Here is a 22,581-nt window from a genome sequence, read left to right on the forward strand (position 1 = left end):
TCTTATTAGCTTTATGATGATAGTTAAAACGTGAATATGGCAGTACGAAGTATGAAAGATTTCTTTAAAAAAGTATGTTTATCTCTATGCAAAAATAAAATAGCAATATCTGATATTTCAAAAATCAAATTAAGTGACGACGAGTTGCCTAAAATAGACTGCATCATTATTGATATACGCACAGTTTTAGTTACTGGTTACATATACAAACAATATCTTCTTTAATATTTATGGAAGCAAAAAATAAATATCAGCGATATTTTTCGCAGAAATTCAAACAAAACAAACCTGTTTGACGAACATAAATTACCAGTTATTATTTTTAAAAAAATTTCTTTCAAAACATTTCATTTTGAACTGGGTGAGGACGATAAATTTTTGTTACGCTTAAATACAGAGAATAGGTATAAAAATTTAGGGTTTTTAAATTGTAAAACACTCTGTTTTTTGTAGGTATAGAATAAAATAAAAAAATATTTTATGCAATAAGTAGTGTAATCTTTAAAAATCCCTTCTTTTTTTTACTGTCTGGTTGCCATTTACCATTGAGGGTCAGATAAAATAAGAAAGCACCCATATAGACATGATCAATTTTAAGGAAAAAAGATGTATAAGTTATGGATCAGAGACAATTTTCCTTTTTTCCTTTGAAAATGAAGCAGTTTAAGAATTCAGCTTATCAGGTCATGTAAGCAGATATCAATACTCAGTTAATACAATTTGCCACACCGATTAATTAATTTAAAACGGAGGAAAACATTCTGGTAAAATTACCTTACTAAATTATAATGATAGTTCTGGTAAAAAAAAAACATTATTATGGTTAATAAATCCAAGATATACGATATTTAGACCATTCATTTGATAATTCTTCCTTTCATATGGTAACGGTTTCATATGGTAATTTCTGTTTTTCAAAATCATAGTTCTTATTACTTACCACACATATAGTAAAAAAGTACTAAACTGAAAAGCAACTTTTACAGAATAAAATTTTTTATACCGTGTTCTAAAGTATCATGACAAAATTAAAACATTTTACCACTTTTAATATTGTTTTCGCTTATTATAAAACCATTTTATTTTTAATTTTAACAATAATTAATAAAGTACTTCTGTAAAAATTACTGAGCTTTTTGGTGTTCCCATAGAGTTCCCATACTCTAAAATTTTAGCCATATTCTGATATATTTGACCGTCTTTTTTTCTCAGTGTGACATTCTCTTATTTTACTGTTATTAGTTTTTAAAATTGTTCTCCCTTATTTAATAAATCTACTCTAGAAACTTATATTAAAATTAACATAATATTTTCTATATCATAAAAGAGAAAGACTATTAAGTCATAACTAAATTTGAAGACGTTATTGTGTATTACAAATTCGAAAAATTTATATCCTATTTATGTTCTTGAAAATGTGTATATACTGTATGGAAAAAACAACTGGAAATTATTACGAGTTTTTCAAAATGAATTTTAAATATTTTTCTTTTCAAATAGGTGGAAAAACTGTTCAGATAATTTTTTTACAATGCCATATGATTCATAATAGATTTTTTATTGACGCTATATTAAATCAAACTCTTTTTTATCCTCAATACAAGCAGGGATAATTAATTTAATTTGCAATAGCACATAACAATTAAAATAAATAAATAAATAAATAAGAAAAAATTTAAAAAAAACGGAAATTTCATTACAACATCAAAAGTTAAAACAGCTAAGACAGAAACCTTTCGCTGATTGATGCTAAAATTGTCCGAATTATTTTTTTATTTAACTATCAATTTAAGTAAATTTTAAAGCTGTTCAAAAGCAGAATTTTCAGAAAAGGGGGACATTATATTTCATAATTAGAAAATTTAGATACTGACGTAACTATAAGATATCTGAATGAGTTAATGCAAATTAAGTTTATTGAAAGTTTGTAATTCCTAAATTATAGAAAGAGACATTGAAGAATTGTTCTTTAAAATGGCTTGCAATGTGCAAATTTAAAGATTGTAATCTAAGGCAATAAGAATGAACAGAAGTAACAAATTATCCGAAGTTCTAAGGTTGTGACGAACAGCAAATGCATACTAATTTGCATACGTGGGATTTCACATATGCAACAAGGCGAATCCAACATGGCTGTAAGCCAGATTGCATTTTCCAAATTCTAACACAAATATATAACTGAAGAAGTAAACTTGTAAGCGAAACAAAAACAAATTAATTCAAGTTCGTTTTTCGAGGCAAGATCATATTCTTTCCAGAACCACGAATTCAAACTACGCTTTCAGTGTTCATGTTTCCTAAATATTTGAATTGAGGCTGATACGTTCCTAGCAGATTCGAATTCTTGGTTACAGTTAAGTCATGTAGAAAGCAGTTTAAGTTAACTGTACTTTGAATTCTTAACTCATTTTTTATTTGGAAATACTAAAAAAAATTTTGAACAAATAAATTAACAGTATAGAAAAAAATCTTGTATACTTTCTGTAGGTTTACTGACAGATACACGTGTTTTAACGACATTTATTTCCCAAAAATAATATGAGCATGACCTCTAATATTGATCATTGATAGAAAAAAAGAAAAAACAGTTAAATATATTTCATAATTTTTTATGAAGTGAAAAAAGAATATTAACGTGAAATAATTTCTACTCAAAAATGAATTTTTGCAGTTCTCACTCCGCTTATTTTATTAAATATTAGGATAAAATCCGTTGTTTAAATCAAAATTTTCATTTCCCTAACTTATCGATTTCACATAATACATAACTGTTTTACTGAATAGTTTAGATATAAACTCAACTTATTATATCTATGAACGTATATATCCTAAGATTATCTTTTGATTTAGAAAATACAACACTTGAACTAAAAGTCCAAATATAGTGGCTTCATATATTAAGAAGACGAACCTTTGACATTCTAATAACTGCCTTTAGTTTCGAATCTTTCATATTTAAAAGCACTCATCTACATAAACTCCTAAGCACAGATAATTATTTCTTACATTTGCGAAGCCAATGGAATAACTTCTTGACTTAGTTTTCGGATTTCCAAATCTTAAAGAGAAGTATACTGATCTAAATTTCTAATGGCAGGTAACTTTCTCGAAGCATTTCTTAAGATTTACGTTATGAATTAAAATGCTTATTAGCTCGTCATGTAAAATTCACGCAAACTTTCCGGAAAGTTTACTCTTTAGGTAAGATGATTGATACATAAGATGAGGCATCGTAAATGCTTTAATTAACGAAGAAAAATACACTGAAGAGCCAAAAAAAAACAACTGGTACAGGCATGAGTATGCAAATAAAGGGGTATGGAGCCAATCAAAGTACAGCGCTGCGATCGGCAACGCGTATATAAGACAACGAGAGTCTAGCACAGTTCTTCGATCTGTTACTGCTGCTACAATGCCAGGTTATACAGATTTAAGCGAGTTTGAACGTGGTGTTATAGTCGGCGCACGGGAGATGGGCGATAGTATCTCCGAGATAGCAATAAAATTTTGATTTTCACGTACGACCATTTTACGAGTATACCGTGAGTATCGGAAATCCGGTAAAACATCAAATCTACGACAGCGCTGCTGTCGGGAAAAGATCATGCAAGAACGGGATGAACGACGATTGACGAGAATCATCAAGCATGACAGACGTGCAACCCTTCCACAAATTGCAGCAGATTTCAATGCTGGGCCATCAACAAGTGTCAGTGTGCGAACCATTCAACGAAACATAATCGATATGCTTTCGATATTGGCTTCCCTACACGATATTAGGCAGGTATACCTGTTTTTTTGGCTCTTCAGTGTATAACTTCAGGCAAAATACTAATACGTATATTTCATTTAAAGTTCCTAGATTATCCACTTATTTCTTTCTATTAAGAACTTAAAACTTTTATGTTTAAAACAATATACAATATAAGTTAAGATAAAATACTAATGCGAAAATTCCTAGAACAATTCCTACCGACGCAGAGATAAGCTTTAATTGCGTGAAAATAACGTTAAAATGTCACATGGTTAAGAGCATTTTAACGTTTCGATCAAAAGTTTTATTTTCATTTCAAGTGGTAGTCTCAAATCCATTAAATGAACGTTAAAATTTGAGTACATTTTAACCTAAAAATCAAAATTATTTGCCCTTATTTTGACTATGGTGAATTTTGTAACAAATTTTTGACGTAATTTTAGCAAAGTAAGTTTCTTTTTCTTTAACGCATTTTTTACATTATTTTAACCAAATTATTAACATTTATTTACAGTTATATATATTTCGTTTTTTAACCATGAATATTAACGTTTTTTTAACGCTTATTCTTATTATAGGGAATTTCGTAACCGATTCTTAACGTAAATTTTTCGTTATTTTAAAAAAAAACCTATAACTTTTTTTTCGTATTTCCATTCCATTCTTATTTTGACTATAGTGAATTTCATAACCAATTTTTGACGCAGATTTTACCAAGTCGGATTTTTTTATAACGTAATATTTTGCGTTGTTTTAACCAAGATACAATTATATTGTTTTCATGATGCAATTTACGTTTTATTACCATGAATACAAAAAAATTTAATGCTTATTTTGATTTTAATGAATATCTTAATAATTTTTCACCTAAATTTAGCCAAGTTAATTTCTTTTAAACGTATTTTTTAAGTAATTTTCACCAAGTTGTTAACTTATTTTTTCGTTTTGCGATTTTCAAGTGGTAGTCTCAAATCCATTAAATAAGCGTACTATACGTATTATATGAAAAATAACGTATTTTTAAAGCTTTTTTTTTTTACTAAGAAGGAAAGAAGACTGTTCCATATTTTTATGTTTACGCTGCACAAATTACAATAAAAAATTAAAACATTTACTTTTTATTTAAAAAAAAACTTTTCAATTCTTTTCAAACTGAAAAAATGCAAAGTAGCTGATATTTATGCTTTTTCTAAGAATCCTGGAATTCTTAGAAAAAGCTTTTTGTCTCTAATCACCCACTTTTTGTAAATTTTTGGAATTCACTTTTATATTCAACGAACATGTAATGCAGATCTTTTTACCTCGTCACAGCAGCATACTGGTTTATTTACGAAGTTTTAAGTATCTAGTACGCTTTTTTACGCGTATTTTTAATTATTGTTACATTTATATATGAAGTAAAAGCTTCAACATTTTACCCCATTTAAGTATGGAAACTATACATCTAAGAGATGGGGAAAAAAGTTCACTAAATAGCAGGTTTTCAAGTGCCTTCAGGAATTTTTAAAATTATTTGCTAGGAGTTTGTAATATAGAGAATTTGCAGAAGATAAAATTACTCAATACTTACATGATTTTCTAAGCCCCTATGGAGTAAATATGATATTTTTTTAGTTAAAATTAATAATTAAGAAGTCTACTGCTCTCCTTAAGTCCATCTTTCCAAATTGTTAGCTTAAAATTATTTACTCTTCAATAATTCTTTATTATTTAAAAAAGTGCACATTAAGGTTTTTAGCTTGAAAAATTTGACTAAAATGTACTTTAACACTTTACTATTTACTTTAACACGAAAAAAAACTATTAACCAAATTTACCATTTCAATTATGTTTACTTGTTCTTTAGAAAAATTACAATTTCTTTCCCAGAAGAGTAGTTAACTTAACAATTTTTAAATTCGGAAATAAATATTATATCAAATAAGATTTTGTAAGTTTTATTTATTTTGCAACTATCATAGAATATATTTACAATTTATGCATTTATAATTTATTCATTGTGGACTCCAGAGATTTGAACCATATTTTGATAACTTCTTCAGCCCTACTGTTAGTACGCCCCTCCTCACTGCAATGTACCTGGAAATAAAATTAACTTTTTTAGCGTATGAGAAAAATATACCGAACAATAATATTAAATTGGTACAACCAGCAGTAGATTTCTAAAAAGAAGCAATACTAACTAGATAAAATACTGAGTTAGATAAAAAAAAAAATATTAAAACTGTTTATTATTTTCGTTGTACTTCTACTGTATATATCATTTGAGTACATCAGAATATTTAGATATAAAAAAAGCTATTTCCCAAATTTTAATCACATATTACACGAAAAAATTACATACATATATATAGTACAAATCTAAATTAGAATATTTCATAAAATTTTTTCATTCAATCTTTTTTTTCCTAGCTAAAACTTATATGAAAGCCAGCAGAAAGTTATAAGAAAAAAATCAATTAATTATTTAGTTTCTGTTTATTTATTATTATTAATTATTTCGTTTCTGTTTAGTATCTGTTCTTCGGAATTTTATCTTTTTTTTCTCTTTCTTTTCATTCTCCTTATTTTATTCTCTCTCCTTAGCTGCTATCTTCATTCTTTTTCAGAATCTTTTGCAGGAACTTTGTAGTTCAGAAGCACAATTTGATTATATTTCAGTTACGTAATTTTTAATCTCTCAGTTATTAAAATTGTAAAAATACTATTCCTTTTGACACTAACAACATCTTTAACATACTAGAGGAGTATAATAGTACATTTTAACAATTTCAGTCATTTGTTTTACCATTTATTATTTAGTTCAAGTGAAGAATTACATTTTACAATTGCATCTGTTTAAGTTTTTTGAACAAAAAATAGTCAGTTAGAAAATTCTTTAATTTCTGAAAAATCACTAATAAAATCTAACATCTAAACCAAAATACTTTAAAAGACTGTTTGGAGTATCAGAAATTAAGATCCACTTCTGAATTCTTAGTAATGGTGGGGGGGGGGCATTAACTTCCAGTGTGGGGAAAAGAGTTCTGTGTTCCTTGACCCTAGTGTGTTACCATCAGGATTTCCGTGGGACAGTAAACACTTTGCTTGTTTAAACCACTTTAAAAGGACTGGATTAAAAAACAAATATGCAAAAAACAAAGTTTTTGGACAAATAAATATTTCTCCAAAAACTGTGATTAAATTAAAGAGACATAATGGTGTTAGTTAAGTGTAATAACATGATAGAATGCGTTGAGCAATGTGTCATAGCAATTTTGAACAATTGGAAACAATTTGGAGCAACAGCTTTAAACTTAAAATTGTTTTACTTGACTTTAGAACTAATTAGAAATTATCCTTTTTAATGCTGCATAAATATATGAACAAAACAAAACAAATTGCCAGCTTTCCACACCCTTGCAAAAAAATTAAAAAAAAATTTTTTTGAACAAGTATAAAGCAGTTTTATCACAATATTTTTTAATTTATTTAAAAATGTTAAAATATGTATTTTTGTCAAACTGTGATTTATGTAGTTTGTAGTAGAGATAATTTCCAGTGAGCTATTGAACTTACGAGATGTATAAGTTTTCTGCAATATTAGACAATTAATGAAAATTTCACTTAATAAACTTCATTAAGAAGTTTAAGCATGAGTTTGCTAAATGCATCGATATATAGTAAAATGCAGAAAAATATAATACATTAACGGAAACAGTCGGTCGAAAGCTTTTAGAAAAAATCCTGTTTTTGCAACTTTGATACATACTTTGAATCGTCTTTTAAAGCTAACATTTTAATCATTAATACTTTAACCCCAAATAATAAGCACAGAAATGCACACTTGGAAAAATAGGATATTTAAATAAGAGATGTTTTCAAACAGTATGAAATCAAACAATTCTTCATTTAATGTAATCAAAACTACTAACAATAATATAATGCAGAAGTAATTGAAGAAAAATTAACTTGATAAAAATAAAGTGATAGTATCATAGATATATCATACAAATAGATAATATCATAGATATTGTCAGAGACATAAAGTCATTGATTAAAATTAACAATATTTGAAGTACAATTTCTAATATGTGGAACTGATTGGAATAATACTGATGAACACACACACAAAAAAAGTAATAAACACATATATAAGTTATTTATAGCGAAGATAATTCGAAATACTTTGCAGTTTGAATAAATGTTAACTCCCCGAGAAATTCCAATTGATTTTGTTTTTTCATTTTATAATTAAAATTGAACATTTACCAAATGTTTGATTTTATTGCCCTCTGTTTTTGCGTGATTCATCAATCTGTACAAGAGTTGAAGAATTTATAAAAGCAAACCAGAAGTTTCAGAATTTGTCTGAACTTATAACACATATTTAATACAAATAAAACACATCTATTTTTCAAGTGCCAGTAAAATAAAACACTTCCCTTAAAAACAGCAAAAGTAGTGGAGGTAAAAGCAGTAACATTTTACCATTCTACTTGAAGATAAAGTGGATGTAGCCAAGAAACTTTTACTTTTTGATGATAGGAAAATATGCGATTTAGATTCATAAAAAACTTTCCAGTGCAGTATGAATCAGAATAAAAGCCCCCCCCCCTACGAAAAAAAAGGCTAACTCAAAAACATTTAACCTGTTGCTAATTATTCTGAGAAAACAAATAACTATAATATTAATCAGAATGAAAACTATAAACACAAATAATTTTACCCGTGTGTAATCATTATTTAAACGGTGAATTAATTATTTCAAAATTGAATATGAATAAAAAGGCAGTGTTCTGAAGAAATGAAGTATTTTTTTACGGAAAGGGTAAAGAGGGGGCATCAAAAGGCCGGCAGGGCCCTTCTAAATATGATAAGGGAGAACATTTTAATGATGAAAGGTGAATCAGAAGCTTTCATTATAAATTAGTTGGAAACGGAAATGATGATGATTGTGCATCAACATGGTACAGTACATGGAATATATATTTATTATTTTTGATAGTTAATTTTAAAAGACAAGTTTTGGAGTGCTTTTATTTGTTGTTATTGAAGCATGAGCAGCCTATTTAATTACTATTTTTAATATCAGCAAAAGTAATCTAAAAGAATTTTTAACAGTTGATTTGTTTAAGGGGAATTATTAGTTTCGAATTTCATTAATTTTGTTTACACAATTGTTTGTACAATAAAAAAGGAAGTAATTTGAATATAGTTATTTCTATATACATACTTAATTTTGGTATTTCAAATGAGACTTTATGGAGCATCATTCTCAAACCCTGATCTTTTCCAAAGAGCCTCCTCCGAAGTACATCAATAGATTTATGAAAAAGAAGATTATTCATTCAGTTAATAAGTTTAAAAACAATCGAAATTATTCATACATATTTTGTTATGTTCATACGAGCACATTTATTATTTAGAACACGAAACGATTAGTGCTTTGGCAAAATATTTGGCTAAAAAATGGTCAAATGTTGAATATTTGGTTGCAGTATAGCAATATTTTTTTAAAAAAAAATATTAATAAATATTTTTCTACTTATAAATAAGTTTATTCATTATTGAAAACTATTACATCTTATCTATATTATTAGAATGGGTTGAAGGGAAAAGAAAAAATTAAACAAGAAATACTTATTAAAAAAGCTAAAGTTATAAAGATGAAAAAAAGAAAAATGGAAAGAGAAAAAAAATTATCTTAATTCGTGGAACAAAACTTCTATGTTATGAACAATATTTTCTGTTAAAAACAGTGTCCATAAAGCGACATTAACAGAAATATAATCGATTAGAAATGTGTTTCAAAATGCTACGTTATTTAAAAAGCATCAATAAAAACGAAAGATTATATACAGAAGCGAAACCGAAAAATCGATTTTAATTCCCAAAGAAAATTTTAAAGCTTTACATTTCGGCATTCCAATTTTATTTTCCAGAAAAAGTGAAGAAAAAGGGCTTGAATAAAAATATTTCTAAAGATAATTTAATATTAATATTGATTTGAAAATCACTGTAATTACCTCAAGAAAACAAAACTTGACACTTGCTTAGTAACCATTTATTTCCTTTCTCTAAAATCCATATATTTTAGATGATAAATTTCAAAATCAGCTTTTAAAATACGAGGAAATATTTTTAACTCTGATTAGCTGACTGCTGTTTTCTTCTTTTTCTTTTAAATGTTGTTTAATGTTGCAAAATAAATAGTCAGAATATTATTTGAATATTTGGTCAGAATATTAATTCCGTATCGTGATCTACTTCCAATTTTATTTTCCAGAAAAAGTGAAGAAAAAGGGCTTGAATAAAAATATTTCTAAAGATAATTCAATATTAATATTGATTTGAAAATCACTGTAATTACCTCAAGAAAACAAAACTTGACACTTGCTTAGTAACCATTTATTTCCTTTCTCTAAAATCCATATATTTTAGATGATAAATTTCAAAATCAGCTTTTAAAATACGAGGAAATATTTTTAACACTGATTAGCTGACTGCTGTTTTCTTCTTTTTCTTTTAAATGCTGTTTAATGTTGCAAAATAAATAGTCAGAGTATTATTTGACCCTGATTTTGACTCTGCGATATTTTGTCAAGGATATTTTGCGCGATATTTTGGCTGAAAGAATTTATCCCGAGACCAAGTGCTATAGACTCTCGTAAAATTTACACCAATCTTATTAAAAGTGTGTTTAACCCATGGTTCTTTAAAAAGGTAAAGTTAAAAGAAACTGCCATGAATCCCATCAAAATAGTGTTTGTTTGCTTCGTATTACTCGCAACTTAACTTTTTTAGAAACACATTATGCTAGAAACTACTAAAGGTATCAACAAGCAATAGTTTTGCTACTTGATATGACAATGCTAGGTAACTAGATAAGATATTTCAAATCAATTACAATATAATAGGACTATTTCACGTATAAAACTTGTCTCGTCTCATTTGCTAATAAACTGAGTAGGCAAAACAGTACTATGTAGGCAAAACAGTAAGAGAGATTTCCGTATCGTGATCTACCGGTGAATAGTCCTCTGAGCAACTTCCATACAACAACCAGGAGAGATTTTAAAAAAAATTAACGGAAGGAGATCAACTTGAAGAATATTACTCGTAGCTACATCTTGCACGCCTCTACATATTTTTTAAAAAGTTAGCAGCTTCAAATCCATTTGGCTCCTTGGAGACAGCAGTTAGCGCAGCTGCTCACAATAAATAAGTATTTCTAAACGGGAATTAAAATTTTAATGAGGGGGATTTCCAAGTCGGTACCCATGGCAAAATATTCTTCTAGTTTAGGAGAACTTCCAGTGGTCCACGAGAAGATAAGAAAATATCATAGAATGTTAGTAACCCAAAGAATATAGGTTGTATCCACCCTCAGGAGAACTTCAAAATGATTCTTTTTAAGTTTTCTCAAAGTACAAATTCCTTTTTTTTTTTTTTGCATTAGCAATTGTAGTTGGGACAAATAGGGAAACTGTGCAGAAAATCGTCTTGTCTTGGCAACTTCCTGCCAGTGGCCGGCAAAAAACTAAGAAACGAAAAAAAAACATCAAAGAAAGGTACAACTCGATAGGTACAACTCTTGAAAGGTACAACTCGTAACCATTCCGGGCAACTATCTATACATTTTTGTTTTCAAATTGCAAGTTTGAATCCTATTTGGTACCTTAGCAATTTTGGTTAGTGCGACAGATCATGATAAAGAAGTATCCCCTGAAATCAGTTAAACAGAAAAATTTGCATTATAATCTAGTAAAAAATTCTTTTCTACTAGGGAATATTTGTTTATCGTAGCCTGAGGCAGAATAATCAACAGGTCTTGGCAGTAGCTATCTCGCAAATAAAAAAATTAAAAAAAAATAATAAAAAACATGGGAAGAAATATTTTGGGTAATTGTATTTTGGTTTGAGTATTTTGTTGAAGGGTATATTTTGTAGCCACTACCCTTGGCACACCTCTACATGTTTTGTTTTTTTAAAATTTATACAAGTTTAAAATTCACTTGGCACCATGGTGACTAGTAGGTGTAACAAATATCACCATACGGAAATATCCCCTCTACTCATAATTTTGTGCATACCATCTCTACTAATGTTTTTGTACGTAAAGTCAACCATGATCAATAACATTTAAGTATTGTCTTCAGTCTTATGTCTTTAAATGTCATTTTTTATTAATTATATTGTAACGTGTTATTTTCATTCTAGAGATATAGTCATCTTTTAACTAGTATAACATTAATCGAATAGCTGGCTCATAAAAAACGCAATTTTAATGCTTGATACAATTTTTATGAATTCTCTATGCTCGGGAAATTTAAATTTATTATAATAGTAACTTATGATTAAAAGAAAAAAACATGAGTAAATTTTGTATAAGATCACCGCTGCGGTAGCAATACAAGATCCCTTAAAATATGTGTTTATTTATTTTGAAATTTTAAACATTTTTTTGGCATCCTCTAACCAGTAACTTCATTTCCAATCAACGATTTGATCTGTAGAAATCAGAGGATTGAACTATAGTAATTTAACTGAATGAGATATTAACTATGTTTTATTTTAAAACTGTAAAACTAAAAATATAAATCAATTTTTTACGCATCATGTAGGCTGATCAATAAATCCTAAATTGTAAAATTTCCATTTATTCCGAGATGATAGAAAGAAAGATGGAATACATTTAACGTTAGGGCTTGGATCAAATCAAAAAGATTTAATCTAACTACACCCACCAATGAAAAAATTTTAATCTGTAAACATAATATCTGATCAACATGCGCATTTACTTATCTCTGCTTAATTTTAATTATTATATCATGATTATGATTATTTTAAACATTATATCATTATTATAAATGCTGTTTCTCAAATTTCGTCATTATTATAAATTTTCCTCGTGCGTTGGTCAAGCTTTTACATGCATTAATAAAGGCATGGACTCATGATTCAGATATCATTTTTAGTTTTTAGTTGTCGGTGATGACCGTGTAAAAATAGTTTGAAAAAATTTACAAAATATTTATTACATAAAAATGCACATTTTAAATAAAGATCAGGAAGCATTTCATTTGAAAATAAAAGCAAAGGTAATATAATGGATATGAAAACTTTCTAACAAGGAACTCAATTCCTAAGAACTCAATTCTTAGAACTCAATTCCTATTACTTCCCTCAATTTTTTCTTTCATTTGTATTAAGAACTCTCTTTCTATCTGCGCGACCGTTTTCTAAAGAAATATACAATAACGATGTTTAGTTAGAGATACTCTAATTATCAGCGAAGCGACTCTTTTAATATATCTTTTCTAATGAGGAACAGAGTATCAAAAAGAAAATTGATAAAAAGAAAATTTTCCTTTACTCCTCAAAATTTCGCATAATGAGAAAACGAAACGAGATGTGCAATTAAAATTTAATCGTTTCCTCTCACGTTAGATTTTCTCTCAAAACTAGAATGATATTTTTAGAATCTTATCATTCGCTTTAAGGTATAAAATTTTCTTTTCTTAGCAGCTGCTTCTCACCTAACTTGTTGATACGATAATTGCAAGTTTTAACGCAACTTTTGTTATCTCTCTTTCATTCAATTAATGAATGTTAATCATAATTATCGACAGCTTGCATTATATTTCTCTGCACCAGAATTCAGCAAAATAATTATGCAACGCAAGCAAAAATAGATTTATGTTAAGTTTAATTGACTATATTCACTTTTGTAATTAATTTGTGAACAGATGCATAGTTGGGAATGTAGCAATAAATTAATAATATAAAAAGTAGAAAACTTTCTTTAAAAAAAAGTTGGAAAATGTGTATAAAATGTTACAACTAAAACTTATGCTGCAAACTTGTTCTAATTTTAAATTATTTTAGAAATTGGTATTTTGTATTGTGTGGATAATGTGTTTCATAAATTCCTGATTTTATTGGGCATTAAACAAACACGCGAGCTTGGAAAATATGAAATTATAGGAAAAGAGATTTGGAAAATTTAAAAAAGTCCATTTTTAAAGATAAAAAGAGGAAGCAAATTTTTAAAATAAATATCCAAATTAATATAACAATTATCTAGGATTTGAAAATATAATCTGTAGCAAACGTACTACTGTAACAAACATTCTAACAACTTTTTTCACTCTAACAATTTGATGAATGCTATGACAAATGTATACTAAAACTAATACTAAAACAACTATTTTACTATAACAAATGTACTGCTATAAAAACACTATGACAACTATTTTTCTACAATAAATGCATGTATAATAGGACAAATGTATACTTTAACAAATGTACAGTGCGCCAAACAAGAAAAATATGAACCACCCTGAAAAACTTGTGATCTAAGACTCAATCTTAATGATTGAGGGGTGATCACAAGTACGCTGATTAATTAGTGAAGACGATATTTTTAGTTGCAAAATCAGAAATATAAACGTACTTTCACTAAATAAACATACATTTTTTTCAACGAATTTGAATTTCTGACAAAGCATTTAGATTCTGAAAAAGTCATAGATTTAAAATTCAATTTCTCAGGGACTATTGAACCAAATTTGCTGAAATTTTGTATTTTGCTATGTAAAATTATGTTAAAAATTGGATACTTTACTTTTTTCGACTTTTATTGAATAAAATAATAAAAAATAACAAATATTTACTGAAATCTATTTTTTGCTTCGGATAAACGGCTTTTATAAATGTGTGCAAAAGTTTTTAAATTCGGTTAAAAAAAGAGGAAGCAAATACTCGAGGTATGGTGAAATACGCAAACAGTAAAATTGACGTTAAAGGGTCCAAATTTTAGATCGCGCTCCTTATCAAACTGTGGTAACCATATTTTCTAAATTGCTGCTATTACCTCTATTTCGGGAGTCAGAAATCCGAATCCGTTGAAAAAAAGGTATGTTTATAGATCGAAAGTACGTTTTTGTGTCTGATTTCGTAACTTAAAATGTAGTGTATAATTAATTAGCATATTTGTGGCCACCCTCTAAGGTTAAGTCCTAAAACATGAAGATCCGATCTTTAGATCAAAAGTTATTCCAGATGTTCCGTTTTTTTGGTGATTGTGTATTACTGCAGCAAATGCTATAATAGCTATTTTATTATAACAAATGTATACATACTATTGCAAACGCACACTGTAACAAATGTACTACTATAACTTAAACTTTAGCAAATATTTTAGTATACAAATTTATATGTATAAGGGATGCCCGGGACATCGCTTTTTCTTCTATGCGTATCACGGTAGCGACATCTAAAGTGGGAAGAAAATATTGTTGTTCTCAATACTCACAAGTCAGTTCACTTGGTGTTACCGAAATGTTTTGTGTTTCTTATAACGTGTTAAAATATTTTTCCACGTTTGCATGCTGTTATTATTTGTTTAATACAATGCAATAAATTTTTAAAATTTGTAATGTTATTATTGTACAAACATAATGAGTAGTGAAAATTAAAATTTATTTGTTTAAACAAATTTGCAGCTATTTTTTAAAAAAAATGTACTATCCGGGCAAGACGGGACAGCCAAAGTAGAATAAAAGTGTAAAATAAAAATTAAATTCTCCGTATTTTGCGAAAAGCATTAAAATAAGGCAATATTAACAGCAACAAAAAATATAAACTAGCAAATATAACTTAAAAAATTATTTAAAAAAAATTATAAAAATAATTTATAATTAATTAATTGACAGACTATATTTTAAACTTCCAGTTTTGGCCGCTTCTTATGATGCAGTAGATGTGATGTTTAGGAACATTTTTTGTCGATTATTCTTTTATTCTGACATTAATTTCTGTGATCTTTGAAATATAATTATGTGTCCCATCCTACCCGGGCAAGATGGGACAATGTTCTATTTTTATTTATGTTAAGTTATTATTATTGAACTTTATTATTCATTTATTTTCTGACTGAGATATGTAAGAGCAATTTTCCCACTATATTTTTACAATATAAAAAATATGAAATTGCTCTAGTTTACTAATTTTTAAACCAAGTTTCCTTAAGTGGTCCATCTTGCCCAGGCTTCCCCTACTATGAGAAATGCATACAAATTCATATATACTATGAGAAATGTATAAAAATTTATATATACTATAACAAACGTATACTGTAATAAATACTGTAGCATATGTACTACTGTAAGAAATACTATAACAACTATTTTAGTATAACAACTGCTTGTATACTAAGACAAACGTATACTATAGCAAAAAGTACAACATAAATTTATACGACAAAAATAAAATTCATATTCATGTTATTTTAATAAAACTTTTAGAAAATGTGAAGAAAGTCAACATAAAGTTCATGTAAACTCCAAATGTATTTTATTTTTAAATACTAAGTTCGATTTCCAAGTTTTTAACGCAAAGAATAATAGTGTAACTTTTGGATGAGTGAAAGACAAAATTATTTATATGAACAATATAATGATTGTAGTATATACGCGTTACTTAGTAAGATAAAACACTTAAGACATAACTTATATCACTCTACAAACTCTAAATCTTTCTAAAAGTATAACATTTGAAACAACTATTATGACTAACAATTTTATTCATTTGTTTCAAACGCTTTGTTAACATGTCTAAAGCGACCATAAGTGATTGCACTACGAAAAAAAGTATGATCAAAACTACCGGAATACGGTTAAATTTACTATATTTCTGGCTGCATGGAAACACTCAAAAGCATGGTAGTTATTACCGAAGAGCTTGTGTAAGGATTTTAGTAAAATTAACAATAAATTATTGTATTATAATATGTGATAAAATTTCGTATATGCAGTAAAATTTGTTAATTTTATCATGATGCCTTAGAGCATGGCATAAAAATAATATATTCGATTAAATTTATTTTTCAATTTCGTATTTTAACTAAATGTGTGATAATAAGAACTATAATTTCGAAAACCAGAATTTCCGTTAAACCATTACGATATAAACGAAAAAATTCGATAATGAATGGTTTAAATACCGTATATTTTGGTTTTATTTAATGGAATTATGATTTTTTGCCAGAAATTTCATCACTATGCAGTGTAATAATTTTACAAAATTTTTTATCTTAGTGTGGAATCCAGTAAAGAAGATTCTACTGCTAGAAAAAGTAGTTTGTCGATGCAAATTAATTTATATAATTCCTCACAAATTGAAAAGTACGTTCAAAAAGCGTAAACAGATTATAAATAGTAGTAGGCATATCCTTTATTCTTTTCTTTATAATGTTTGTTTTTTTTACGGAAATAATTGACTTTGACGTATTTTTATTTATTCGAGTGCTTTTTTCTTCTTTTAACTTGATGAGTCAAATGTGACTGGTAACATTTGTTTGCTTTGATAAAGGATAGTTTTTGAAAATACCCCCTTAACTATTATCACTTAATTTAACGGTGTAAAGCTTCTTTAGCTTAGAAAAATATTAAAGTGGAAAAAATTGACATGTTTCGAGTGCCTAAAAACAGGCACCTATTTTCAAGATTTGCCAGGTGTGACTGAAGGAAATTAAATTTGAAGAAAAAACTCGCTAGATTACCACTAAAACAATGGAAAATAAAATAAATTTTAAATACCAAACAAAAAATAATGATTAAAATAAGCAAATCAGGACAGGATGCATTTCGAAGCTGCATTTAGGGTTACATTGTGCTTTGATTTGAGTCTGTCACATTGGTTTCAATCTGCTCCAGCTGCTTTTCTTATTTTATTTTAGCATTCATGTAATTTTCCATTTTTTTTTCGTAGGTAACTTTTTTTATTCTGTTTTGATTTCCTCATTCACACCTGATGAGTCTTGAGATTAAATGCGTTTGTCCGAGTGCTCGTAAGATATTCACTCTTTCTCCTTTAACCTCTTCTCCTTATGATTACGGGCTTCAAAAGTCTAAAATCCATTGCATGAAAAAATTGTTGGTTTAATGAATTAATTCTTAAAATTTATGAGGTTGACATGTTGATAATATTCGTGTTTGTAACGTCTGCATCTCTTCAAGTTCCGGTGTTTTATTATTATACATATCGAGTTTCAGTGTTTTATTATTATTTTAACTATCCTGCTCAGCAATGGAGCCAAATAATTTCTTATTTAAATTCTGCTATTGATACCTGTAAAATTTTATTTTAAATATGTTTCTCTAACTGTTGAGAATTATTTCCCAGGAAACTATTCCCGCCTCATCTGTGAAATCTCATTCATCCGTAGTATGGGCTACTACTTGATTCAAATCTACATCCCAGCAGGACTCATCGTTATCATTTCTTGGGTGTCCTTCTGGTTGCATCGGAATGCCACCCCAGCGCGTGTAGCTCTTGGTGTAACTACTGTGCTTACAATGACTACTCTTATGTCCAGCACCAATGCCGCCTTACCAAAGATCTCCTACATCAAGAGCATAGATGTCTACTTAGGCACCTGTTTCGTCATGGTCTTCGCGTCTTTGTTGGAATATGCAACTGTAGGCTATTTGGGAAAAAGAATTGCCATGCGAAAAACACGCAATCAATACCTTCAAAAAGTAGCAGCGAAGCATCACCGTCAACAATGCCCAATGGCACATCACCATACCCTTCCAGCTTCATCAGCAACGGGTGGTGATGGAGGTGCTGGTGATGCTGCAGTGCTAATCTCAAGCAATCCTGAGATACCTCTTGTTAGACCAGCTGTAAGCCGGTATCGTTGTGATGGTGTGAATTCTGCAAGCCAAGTGAGTAATCCTGTTTTTTAACTAAATTTTGCAACTAATCACAATGAACTTCAGGAAAATAAAATTGAAAAGATGACTTCGATATTAACTGAAATCATTTTACATGTGTATATAAAATAGTCAATTTTCATTGAAAGATGAATAAGTCAATTTAAAGCTGAAATGTCGTTTATTTACTTTTTTTTACAACTTCAATAATCATTGTTTAATTTTGCAATTTCATGAAATTGTATATAATTAAAAAATCATTGATTAACCTTCACCATTTCTTAAAACAAAATCATTCACACAATAACCATTATGAACTTCATACTTATATCACTTTTCAAATGCACTTATACAACTCTTCAAATGGATTTATACTACTTTTCAAATGGACTTATACCAATTTTCAAGTGGACTTATACCACTTTTTATATAGACTTAATCCACTTTCAAATATAAGGTACATGTAAGCGGTACAGCAGTTTCCAATAATGCAATTTTATAAATAAATGTATGGATTTGAAAATACCCCAAGGAACATACAATAAGTATGCGAAGCTTTTTATTGCGAAAATGTATACTGTTTAATCAATATACCAGAGCTGAATAAAAGCATAGAAAACTTATCAGATCTTTGTACAAATCATATGTTCAGCATAAGCACAAATTTGATATTAAAAATAATATGAATACATAATGTGAACTATATATGATGATTAACTTCCCAAAGTATTGGATAAAACGAGTGGAAAAGTAGGAGATTCCGGAATCCTAGTGTTATCTAATCTAACTAGGGGATTGCTGACTGATTGATATAGGTTGAATGTGCAATATTATGATGCTTGTAATATATGTTATGAGAAATGATATTGAATCAAGGTATTTTTTAAATATATAAGTTTATTACATCGATGAAAATATTTACGCAAAATGAGTTGTAAGCATTTACTGATCTATAGTTTTGAAACTGGATTTGATTCTAGAATTTGGTTGTAAACTTTACCCCTCGATGCAACATATATTTTGATAATTACGCGTTTTATTTAAATTTTTATTTATTTATTTTTGCTTGCGAATCTTCATTTTTTGCTGCACCGTATAAAATCTATTGCCAGCACTGTAGGAATCCCTCAAATAGCATCTAGTTAAAAATATTGTTACGTACTTTGAGATATTATGGAAATTTTTAAAGAATAAAAAAAGGTTTTATTGAAAAAAAATTTAAATGAAAAAAACGCTACGGTATTAGCTTATTGTCGCACGGATTGTAGTTACCCAAACAAATTATACCACTTTTAAAGATTCCTAAAAGTTAAAGATGGAAATTAGTTGAAAAAGAATTTCCCCTTTCAGTGGATAAATAAACTAAAATACCATATTATCCACCATGGCAAACATCAGCAAATTGCTATCCTCATTTAATAACTATTTATAGCTTTCTGAGTTGAGAGCGATTGTTCCATAGTTTTTGAAATGCAAAATTTGTGTATGTTGTATTTAGTATCTAAAATTTCATCAGTCAGATTTTACCCCTTTCCTCTCCTCCGTTAAAATCACGTGGTGAGCTTTAGTTTTCTATTTCTCATGCTTGTGATATTTCCAAGAGTTAAACAGCAATGCACCAAAAATATTTTAACAACCATCTGTTGTGCCCGGAATTTCTCTTATTTGTTATTTTAAACACTGGAAGACTGCACCAGATTATATTTTTAATGGAACAAGAGATAGTAAGTTTATTTTAAACTTTGTGTCAGCACTATCCATATATATGTATATGTGATAAGTAATTCGTAATCTTAGCTCAGCTACTTATGATCTTTGTGATTCCACGTGGCTCGTGTTCTGTGATTTGTTTCTTTTTAAATATTGTGAAGATTATGGAGTCAGAGATGTATGGGCATATATGGATTACTCATGGAGTTTTAAATTTCAAGTCAAAAGGAAATTCCAAAAATCAAATATATATATATATATATATATATATATATATATATATATATATATATATATATATATATATATATATATATATATATATATATATATATATATATATATATATATATATATATATATATATAAGCTCAAACTGAAGATAGAACAAGGAAAAATTATAGACATATGAAAAAGGGGGGGGGGAATAAAAATGAAAAAAATAAATAACAAACAACTGATTAAAAAAAAGGATGAATTTTTGTTTTTTAAAAACCGGAAAAAAATATATAATCTTTTCATCAGCCCACACGATTATATCCGCAAAAAAGAGTGCTTACTGATATTGTATCAATATAGCCAAAGCAAAATATATTAATACAATAGTGCGAGGAGCACTCAAAAAAATTTTTTTACAAAAATTTAAAATTCTGGTTTCAACATAATTTACAGTAAACTGTATTAGAAATAACATATTATGTTGGCTTTGAATCTTATATTTTTGTACCTTTCAACAGTATTAAAATTGCTTTCAATTTTATATTAGAGAATGCGGGGATACTATGCATTGAATGCATAAATGAAAGGGTTTTTGAGTAGAGCTTTATATTTTTTCGACATCATAATTTAGTTTAGGCATCATAAATATGAAAAATCGGGTTTTCAAACTTTCTGCAATATTTCTCAAAATATATTGTATGATTTTTAGGAACCATCTCTACCACTATTTAAATTGGATACTAAATTTAATTTGATATATAAATTTAAATTACTATAAACTCTTTTTTTGAAATAAATTATATCATCTATCGTTTTCTTACGTTCTTATCTTGTATATTTTTATACTTTGATGCAGTATTTATGCATCAAAATATAAAAATATACAAGATGCAGTTTTTATTTTGAAACAGTTTTATTTAGAAGGGTCTTAGTTTAATGGCTTAAGTAAAATTATATTTGTCCATCTAGCTACATTCTGGGCCCATAAATTATGCACGAAGTCTTACCGCCATATTTACTTTTACATGTGAAAGGAGATACTCTTTTTGGCAATAATCAATGGAAAAAATGTAAAAGGTTTTTCAAAATTTGATCTACAAATTCAGATGGGAGATGAAAAACATCAAGAGAGTGGGGTCATAACATGGGGTCGCTAACCACGTGTAGAAGTTTAATATCGTGAAATTTCTACGAGAAAACTGCAAAGGATACTCCAAAATTGCTATCCATAAGCATATTTATTTGATTTATTATTGCAAAAGTTGTTCGAAGTGATACCCGCGGAAACCCTTGAGCACGACGCCTACAACTCTTGCACACCTCAAACTCGAAAATTCTTGCGCACGTTGCCTACAAAGACGTAAAAACGATTCTCGGGGGCGTGGAACATGGAACAAACCTCAACTGACTTCCACCTTTCGTGTTTTTCAAATTCAGGAAAGGCCCGCATTTCTAATTTAGAAATTTCACCCTTTCAAGGTGATTAATGACCCCTTGTGCAATTATAAGTTTTCATCCTTCTTATGCCTTTTATCACTTTCCTACGTTTGTCTGTCAAACTTTGGAACCCGTTTTATTAGACTATTCTTCATGCGCAATATCTTCACCAAAAATAATCTTAAGATTTTCTTAAGAAAATAACATCTTCTTCAGAATCAACTCTATCTCCAAAGCATCTTAAGAATTTTTGAAGACGTTTTATAGATATTTTGAATAGCTTTAAGGAAGTTTGTCTTAAAAAATCTTAAGAAAATCTCCTAAGACATTTTAGTGAGTTAATGTAATCTTAAGATCTTTTTTAGTTCACACAAAATTTGTCTTGTGATATTTTTTGATGATGATCAGATTTTAGTTCTTTTTTTATTGTGTGAGAATTTTAATCATTCTCGAATTAAAGTATATATTTTAAAGGTTTTCTGCTTTTATTTTCTGTCATGAAACATACAATAATTTGAGATTGAAAGGAAAATGTTTTATTTAACTTCTATTTTAAATGTGTTATTTTGCTTCTATTATAAATGTTTTATTTTACTGCTTTCGTTAAACGGAATTCAATATACCATCAGATCAATTTTTATCAATAGAAAACTCTCACGGTATTAAAATTTAAGTGATTGGAAATTGTTTCAATTTGTATGTATAACAAATTCCCTTTCTTCGATTCTAATTTTAAAAGTTTTTATATTTATATAATAT

The 22,581-nt window shown here is 28.1% G+C and overlaps 1 protein-coding gene across 1 annotated transcript in view; it reads left to right on the top strand.

Annotated features, from left to right (window-relative positions):
* The window catches only part of LOC107450611 (gamma-aminobutyric acid receptor subunit beta), a 410,218-nt gene that overhangs the window by 279,032 nt on the left and 108,605 nt on the right, over nucleotides 1-22,581 (top strand). The window contains exon 7 of the mRNA XM_071187317.2: nucleotides 17,924-18,468. Coding sequence (XP_071043418.2) covers nucleotides 17,924-18,468 — 545 coding nt within the window. The remainder of the gene's footprint in view (nucleotides 1-17,923; nucleotides 18,469-22,581) is intronic.

Source organism: Parasteatoda tepidariorum, chromosome 11, assembly GCF_982258835.1.
Source record: "Parasteatoda tepidariorum strain Cologne lab strain chromosome 11, Ptep-v5.0, whole genome shotgun sequence".
In the NCBI taxonomy this organism is placed as follows: Eukaryota; Metazoa; Arthropoda; class Arachnida; order Araneae; family Theridiidae; genus Parasteatoda; species Parasteatoda tepidariorum.